This window comes from Gouania willdenowi, chromosome 10 (assembly GCF_900634775.1).
Source record: "Gouania willdenowi chromosome 10, fGouWil2.1, whole genome shotgun sequence".
Lineage (NCBI taxonomy): Eukaryota > Metazoa > Chordata > Actinopteri > Blenniiformes > Gobiesocidae > Gouania > Gouania willdenowi.
In genome coordinates this window covers 21,548,299-21,557,060 of record NC_041053.1, presented here as the reverse complement: position 1 = coordinate 21,557,060, position 8,762 = coordinate 21,548,299, and the positions used below count along the sequence as shown (strand labels likewise).

Here is an 8,762-nt window from a genome sequence, read left to right as displayed (position 1 = left end):
GATTTAGTTTAATAAGCATGCATATAATTTCAATTTGTGTAGAAAAATATCAGTGAATGAACAACTGGATTTTCGTTGAAAGATGCCCATTGAAAAGTTAGTAGGTGTTCTAATTGAGTTGTAAAAGATAGGTCATTTAAACACATTTTGAAAGCTAAATATCGCTAAATCTCCTGAATAGAATTTGCTTAAATTTTTATTTTGCTCATGATTTTATGGCCGAGGCTATGGATACGTTGAACATATCCATAAACTGACGCACCACGTGACTTAAAGTTCCGTCAGTTGTATTTTAGCTCATATTTATTTTTAGCTACCCCACAAACCCTTTTATTTTAGTCCTATCCCTAACCTAGTAAATACCCTAAAATGTTTATTTTTGTCGGATATGTATTTTTAAAGGTGGAATTTGCCGTGTTAAATAATATGTTCAAATGAAAAAAATGTATCTGTCAAATGTGGGATTCGAATCCACGTTAGTGGAAGAAAGGATCCTCGATGAAAACTGGAGAACATTACGCTGTAGAAAAGGTCCGGAAACCCCCGGGACTATGACTACGTTTAACATATCTCGAGACACTTTCTAATTTTAACCGGCTTTATTTTCCTATTATTATTCCCTACATTTACTTTCCAGCAAGTGACTTCCCTATTTACAAAGGCCTAAATATAGCAGAAAGACCAAAGTAAGAAAGTGCAACATGTTCAAATTCCAATCAAGAGGTTTATATATCAATTTGTGGCTGTGCCACTCTGTTTAAAAAAAATAAAAAAGAATGATACCTTGCACAGCAGCTTTTACCAGAATGGGTGACTGTGCTTCAAATAATATAGTGTTTGCAGCTACTCAAGTAAAGAATAATGTAAAGCTTGTTTGCTTTAATACAGCTATCACACATACATTTTCTGTTGTGAAATTCATTATAAAAATATGTGTCCCAGCCACTGAGAAAAATTAAACAAAGCAAGATTCTGATTCCCAAAACTGAACCCGAACCATTTATTCTAATTTTGAAATATAAAAGGAAAGTAAAAAAAAACCCAAATAAACCCAATTACTCAAGAGAAGCACTGAAACGCAAGAAGGTTTAAAAGTTGAAAGACTTTTACATGCTTGACATTTGTGACGAAAGAATGCATTGCATTCACTATGCGACCTTGATGAGATATAGAAAAAGTAATTGATGGATGGAGAAAGAATACTGCCACACAACGATTGAGAGGACCTGAGAATTATATCTGTTTTCATTGACAATTGCATGAGTAAATGATGAAAAAATATATTCCTATTTCCTTTTCGAGATGATTGAAAACTATGAAAGGCCCTGTGTTTTCCTGGAGAAAGCTGCGCTGTTGCCACAAGAAGCAATGACAGTAAACGGGCAACCAAATAACAGCAAGTAACAGCGATAATAGAACACAGGAAATGCCTCTCGGTCATCCTCTGTTTCACTTCTCTTTCTGGACGAGAGCTATGGTTGAGTATGCGCTAAACTTATGGGAATTAAAACCAGACCAGCAACTCCAAACCTATTTTCAGGGTAAATTGGATTGAAGCACTCTGTCATCCACTGATCAGCTCTGACCTGACGTATCTGTGAAGACTTGTGGTCGGAATAATATCAGTTCAAGACTTTATCTATGCAACCATGATCTGAAAGATACCATAATTTGACTCAGAGACTGAGTCAAATCCCACTTTCTTGTAACACGTATTAACCAACAAGCAGAGACATATGTACCAACAATAAGTCAAACAAGCAGAAAGGCTTAATGGGACATAATGAAACAAACATTTTCTTCCCTGTTCATTTTGTGATTTATAGTTATTTATTTTTAAACTAGGTTGCTTTGAAACCAGTATGTCATCCAGTGTCTTTCCTAATTGTAAAACCATCACTTTCAGTGGGGCCCCATTTGAACTAAATGTTTGGGTACAAAGTGTTTTCAAAACTAGTTGGACCTTCCTGCTGTGTATAGTGTGTAACATTCCTGTCCTCTCTCAAAGTTGACTCATCTCACAGGAGTGTGAGGTTAAACCGGCGAGAGAGTTTTTACACTCCGATGTGATTTGTTAAAATTCTGTGCTTCTAACAACCGTTTACAAGCTCATACCCCTCCTCTTTTCTTTCACAACACATCCATATTTCTTTTTTTTTTATTCAAGTCAAACAGAGGAAAATACATGTAAACGTGAATTCACCATTGTATATAAAGCACTTGGTTATGTTATATTGCACGGTAAAGATGACATCATTTGCACAATGTCAGCCTTGTTATTTCAACCAAAATACATTTAAAAACTAAAACAAGTTATCTAATGAGTCAAATTATGCATACTGTGACTGATAAACTGAAACCAAAAGATTGCACTACAACCAGCAAAAAAAAAAAAACACATCACGTGCCACTATTTGGTTACCATTGGTTTCACAACAACAAAATATTGTTTTCCTCTTCATGAGAGTCAAGACAAAGGCTTAGCCACACCTTCCTGTCAGCAACTGTAATGTATGCGTCATCAATAAACCTGTCTTGTTACTGTCATAGCAGTGTGGTCAATTATCTGACACACCAAACAAGAGGGTTTCCCAGTATTAGTGAAATATTGCTGGAAGTTTTAAAGTACAGCCGAGCCCATGCGTTCTTACGGTATGAAAACATTACATGCATTTTGTGTTTCACAACTGAAAGAAAACCAACACTTCGGTAGATCTCCATCTGCTGCTGTCTTGCCGGAATATACCACTGTTTTGTTTCTCAGCATGTGGAAATTTACTGGACTTGAGATTTCTATATAGTGATTAACTTTTATGGGTGGCCTTTGCTCTCGGGGCATTGAACACTATGTACCGCTGACTAATAAAAACAAAGAATAAACTTTTATGGCATCCATGGCATATATTTACTTATTATCTTGTAATTGTCAACTCTCAGGTGAAAAGGCAAAATAGAAATCAAATTAAACGCGAACATCATGGAACAATTGCCGAGGATTTATAGACATTTAGATAGAAGATATAGGAATAGATGAACTAAAATGCCTGTTATAGTGATCTTTAGTTTACTAGAGATGGCTAGATATAACCCATTGGTTCCTTTAATGATATATTACATGGACAATATAGATAAAATGTGAGTTGTGCCAGGTTTTACTTCAAGGGTCTTTAACCAAGTTTAAGTACATTATTTTCTCTTTGCTCGTCTTTGTTACTTCTGCTATGTTTTTCTTCTCCATATATCTTTTTAAGGTCATCCTGCAGATCTTTATTTCCTTTGCCACCTGATGTTTGGTCTTCCCATGATGCACCACTTTCACTGCTCTGTCCAACTCCTCAAGAGGTGTTGTTTGTAACTGTGCGGCATGATGGATTTTGTTTGAAACAGAAAACTTTCACATAGTTTTTAGTGATTAAATGTGAAAATACAAGCGGCACATACAAATGTGTTGAAAAGATCAAATCAAGTTATATGTAGTAAATAGTCATTGGAGGGAGTAAAGTCAAGCCCTTTGGCACAAATCACCCCAGGCCCATTATCTAAAACTTTAGGGCTAGCATCATGCTAACTGTATAGGTTTATAGTGTAGCTTAAATGTGTGAACTGTTTCCAAACTAACTTCTCAATAACTGTTCAAACCTAAATTATTTTTTACCTCTCAAGTCACGTCTCTCTTTCCAGGATGAGTAAAATAAACGCATCTTTGAAAATATGTGGCCATTGGACCAATTTCCTCGACAGTTTTCTAGATAACAGGGTTGACGCTATACTTGCCCTTTGCCACAATTCACCCTACTTTCCCCCCCCTATAATTAAGTTAATTATACATTTGACAAAATAATAACTCTCAATTGTAAGTAAACAAAAAAACTGTATAACACACACAACTATTTTAATCTAATTCCTATTGTCATTTAGACAATAGTGAACAGTGATGAACTCTGCCATACACTCATCATTACGAAGCATGTACTGTAAATGGATGTTGTAAGTATGACTAATATGTAATATGTTGCAAGCTTACCATCATTTTTGTAACATAGCAGTTTACATTTGACACAAAAAGATTTCTAACAACAACAACAGCAACAACAAAAAAGACTTCAACTGAAACAATTACAAAGTTATTTTCTAAGGTAGAAAAATGGAAACAATTTAGATGTAACACCAAAAATCAGAGAAAAAACAGTGCTCTTATTTTGTTGATTACAGTGTAGCAATTTAAGTTAAACAGTATAAACATGTGGGGTAGTCTATTGTATATTGTTGATAAATAGCTGTATTATCAAAATACTGTTTGTAACAGAAAGAATGTAGAAATGTATATTCTTTGAGTAAAGAAAGAAAGAAAGAAAGAAAGAAAGAAAGAAAGAAAGAAAGAAAAAGAAAAACAGCCTTCAGCCAATCAAGCTGAGGTTTGTGCGGCCTCGTGCCCGCGTACGTGCGCTACGTCTGTACTCAAATGTACTTTTTTTTTTTTTGTGCGCGCGGGTTCACGTTCAGTCATCATGACGTCAGCACTGTTGGCAGGGCGCCGAAATGGGCGGGGCCGTGACGTCTGTGCAACCCTCCTCCCCCTCCCCCTCTCGCTCGCGAGCGTCGCTGGTATATAAAAGCCGTTCAAATCATTCACCAACAGAAGCTACAAACTGTCAAAGTACTGAAAGAGTTAAAACCGGAACCAACAAGCGGATACACCAAAGAAGAAGAAAGGGGGCAGCAACAAAATCCCTAAAACTTTGTTGTAACTTTTTATTTAGTCTTCCAACAACTTTACCGGAACAAAGGACTCGACCGTACACCTTTCCACAGCACTTTTAATGTATTTGGATTTAACATTTCTATCTAGCCGCTCTACTATGGTCATTATGGAGGTTCCCACCATCGACTGCGCGTCCCTCTTTAGCTTGCTGGAAGACGTCCCGGACTGCCTGGTGCTGGACTGCCGCTCCTTCCTCTCCTTTAACTCGTCCCACATCTCGGGCTCCACCAACGTCCGCTTCAGCACCATAGTGCGCCGGAGAGCCCGCGGTGGTCTGGGAATCGAGCACATTGTCCCCAACGAGGACACCCGGAGCCGGCTGCTGTCCGGGGAATACCAGTCCGTGGTGCTGCTGGACGACCGCAGCTCGGATTTAAGTCAGGCGAAGAAGGATGGGACCCTGATGCTGGCTGTTACGGCCCTGTGCCGACAGCGCTGCGGGGCCACAGTGTTTCTTCTCAAAGGTAAGAAAACGACCTGTGTTTTAGTGTGTATAGATAGATAGATAGATAGATAGATAGATAGATAGCCTACTACACGATCTGTACTCTGTATCCTAACAACGGGACAACAAACCCCGCTTCCAGCTGTCACCATTACCAGCTGGTGCTAGGGGGGGTAAACAATGATCTAAAATAGCCCACGACCAGTTGTCCCCTTGCTTAGAGATTTATTTGACATGTCACTGGCTTTGTGCTAACATGAGCTCCATCTGACCATTGGTTTATTTTTTGTTATTGTTTTCCAGGTGGATTTGATGCTTTTTCCACAGAGTATCCAGAGATGTGCACCAAACCCTCACTCCCACAAGGTCTCAGTTTGCCCCTGAGCTCCAACTGCCCCGAGAGTGCAGATCCAAACTGTAGTCCCTGTAATACACCTTTATATGACCAGGTTTGTACTTTCTGCCATTATTAGAGGGACTATGACAGTATCTGCATCCAACCAGCTGTAGTTATGATAGTGAGGAGACTGATTGTATGTTGTTTTTCTCTCTATAGGGAGGTCCAGTGGAGATCCTGCCTTTCCTCTACCTTGGCAGTGCCTATCATGCTTCTAGAAAAGACATGCTGGACATGCTGGGGATCACAGCTCTAATCAATGTCTCCGCTAACTGCCCCAACCATTTTGAAGACTCCTTCCTTTACAAGAGCATCCCTGTTGAGGACAACCACAAAGCAGATATCAGCTCCTGGTTCAATGAGGCAATTGAATTTATTGGTAAGTCCATTTTAATTTCACTCCCCCCTAGCTGTTAATAATGTCAGGCAACACTAAATAACACCCAGCCCCCAACTTTCCTACCTTCACGCTTTGAATCATAGATTAAAATCCGAAAAAAAAAGTTCCCTCCAAAATTGACCAGCTTGCTGTGAGGAGCCCCCATCCCCCCCTCCACAGTAGTAGTTACATCATCACCAGAGAAAAAGCAGCAGGCCCGATCTGTTTTGTTGTGGGGTGAGCATGCTGTGGGTGAATGGCTCCCGCCACACAACTCTTTGTTGTGACCGAACAAAAGGCAATTCCTCCTCAGTCCCAGATCAATACCCCCCCCCCCTTAGTGGGGATCTGTGCACCTCTTTTGTCCTATCAGACGTCCTCCTTAGGGAATAACCCCCACAGGCCCAATCCCTGCTCCACTTATAACTGTGGTTTTATAAACAGTTGAATTTAGAAACAAATTGAAAGTGTTATCGATTGTTTTTTGGCCACTTGTGCAGAGTGAGTTTTAATGTAATTGTTTTTTTTTTTTTCAAAGTAGTCTGCATGTCACTAATCAAGCATTCTCTTCCTGCCCCCCCCCCTCCACACACAGATTCAGTGAGAAATAAAGGAGGCCGAGTGTTTGTTCACTGCCAAGCTGGCATCTCCCGCTCCGCCACTATCTGCCTGGCCTACCTCATGCGAACCAACCGTGTAAAGCTGGACGAAGCCTTCGAGTTTGTCAAGCAACGTCGCAGCATCATCTCCCCAAACTTCAGCTTCATGGGTCAGCTCCTTCAGTTCGAGTCCCAGGTCCTGGCTTCGTCGACCTGCTCGTCGGAGGCAGGAAGTCCCGCCATCGGCAACAGCAGCACAGTATTTAACTTCCCCGTCTCCATCCCTGTGCACCCCTCAGCTGGTCAGCTCTCGTTCCTCCACAGTCCGATCACCACCTCTCCCAGCTGCTGAGTTTCACAAGGACAGCAAAGACTGGATATGCATCACACATTGTGTTGTTTTTTCTATGACAATCCATTTACAGTGATGCTGGTATCACTAACAGAATGGGTGCATTTGTTTGGGTCAGTTCATATGACTCTGTTATCTGCCAAATGTATTTAGGTTGGCCTCATTTTAAAGGGAGATTGTGTAACTACCACCAGGCAGTATTGTTTAACCTCCCAAATGTGAACGTTATTGGCAGTTTTAGTGCTGAAATGCATGAGAAGTAGATTTAAAAAAAGGTGTTTTCGGATTAAGAATCATGTAAGAATTTGCATCATTCAAAGGACTGATGTGTTTAGAAGGGCACCTGCTTTTGATAATCATAATTATTCTTTGAGTAAACTGAATGAAGAGGTTTAAACGGTGTCTCAGGAATGCTCGATTACACTCTCAAATGTCTTTGTTGCTTTCTGCACTGGTCAACGAAAGCAGGACTCAAATATGGCCTTAAAATGAACATTTGATGAACAATGAATGTATCCCTCCTTCTCTGTGTAAATGAATGACGTAAATGTTGCTATTATGTGCATTAGGTCAACAGTTGACACACAAATGTCTGCCTTTCATGACATCTTGACGATCCTGGCTTGTTGGGGAATCGGACTAGAATATACCTCATATTTCGTACCGTGTACTGCAGTACTGCGACTGACATAAGGCCGACAACGACTTAAACTTGGGCCTTAAAGTGCTGTAGCTGCATTGTGACATATTTATTAACTAAAGTAATATATATATTTGTTTGTCATATCTATTTTTGCAAATGTTTGTTTCATGTTTTTATATGAGTCAATAAATTTTGATGAGCTTTTATATTCATTTTGACCGTTTCTCTTTTTTACATTACATGTCTCACCATCATGGCAAAATGACTGGGAATTATGAACAAAATTATTAAAAGGCCAAGCATAAGTAATAATTCAAGCCACCAGTATTATTCTATACATATTTTGATATGCTGACAACGTAAATTAACGACTAGATATGTTTATTTAAAGCTGCTACCCACCATAAGGTCTTACTAGATAAAAATCATAGTGTGTGCATCATTGTATTATTTAATCAAAGGGAAAAAGGTTGAAAGTGCTGCTTTAAAGTTTGTTTTAATCTCCGTAAAAATCAGTTTGACATTTTCGCACACTGCATTGTTGGACGTGGAGTCCCGTAAACAGATGCATAATAGAAGTGTTTTAGCTTCATTCATTATTGGTGATTTCTTGTGTTTTTCACCAGACAGAGAACAGTAATTTGCTTAAAACCATTTTTGTTCTGTTTTCGTTTTTCTTTCCAGTATTCCCTTTGATATCAGAATGAAGTAAAACACTCTACACCCCACATGTAACAAGTGAAAATGTCAATGGATCAATGAGGCCTATACTATAGATTTATCTAATGAAAAAAAAAAAAAAACCATGGCCAGCAGCTTGGTTTACTTCAAAATATCTTGTGTATTTTAAAATGCGTTCCTACTTAAAGTTATAAATGCTATAGATGTTTACAGTGGATTTAAAGCAGGAAACAGACTTCTGGATTAATTCAATCTGTTCTTCCCATGCAAAGGAATCCCATTGTGCATCTGCATCAAGACTTTACCCAAATTGAAGGCATGATGTTATTGTGTCAGTCATTGTTTTAGCCACACACACCCCACTTTATGAATACACTGAGGCCAGGGCAACAGCAGGAGGCTCAAAGGAACAGCCAAGGATCCCTCCCTCCTTTGGCACAATAGGAGCAGCTGCAAGGCGTTTGGGAAAAGTGTGACAACTAAAGAGCATTCAGGGCTCAGTGG

General features: G+C 39.3%; 1 protein-coding gene across 1 annotated transcript; it reads left to right on the top strand.

Moving 5' to 3' along the window:
• Nucleotides 1–4,623: 4,623 nt before the first annotated feature.
• Nucleotides 4,624–7,789, top strand: dusp1 (dual specificity phosphatase 1). Its single transcript, XM_028460413.1, has 4 exons — nucleotides 4,624–5,226; nucleotides 5,511–5,656; nucleotides 5,764–5,983; nucleotides 6,579–7,789. Exons 1-4 carry the CDS (start codon nucleotides 4,821–4,823, stop codon nucleotides 6,932–6,934), a joined length of 1,128 nt encoding a protein of 375 aa, XP_028316214.1. The 5' UTR covers nucleotides 4,624–4,820; the 3' UTR covers nucleotides 6,935–7,789.
• Nucleotides 7,790–8,762: the final 973 nt, after the last annotated feature.

Coding starts and splice junctions, on each gene's coding strand:
- dusp1 (XM_028460413.1), top strand. CDS start 4,821: ATGTATTTGGATTTAACATTTCTATCTAGCCGCTCTACTATGGTCATT. Junction 5,227..5,510: donor CACAGTGTTTCTTCTCAAAG/GTAAGAAAACGA, acceptor ATTGTTTTCCAG/GTGGATTTGATGCTTTTTCC. Junction 5,984..6,578: donor TGAGGCAATTGAATTTATTG/GTAAGTCCATTT, acceptor CTCCACACACAG/ATTCAGTGAGAAATAAAGGA.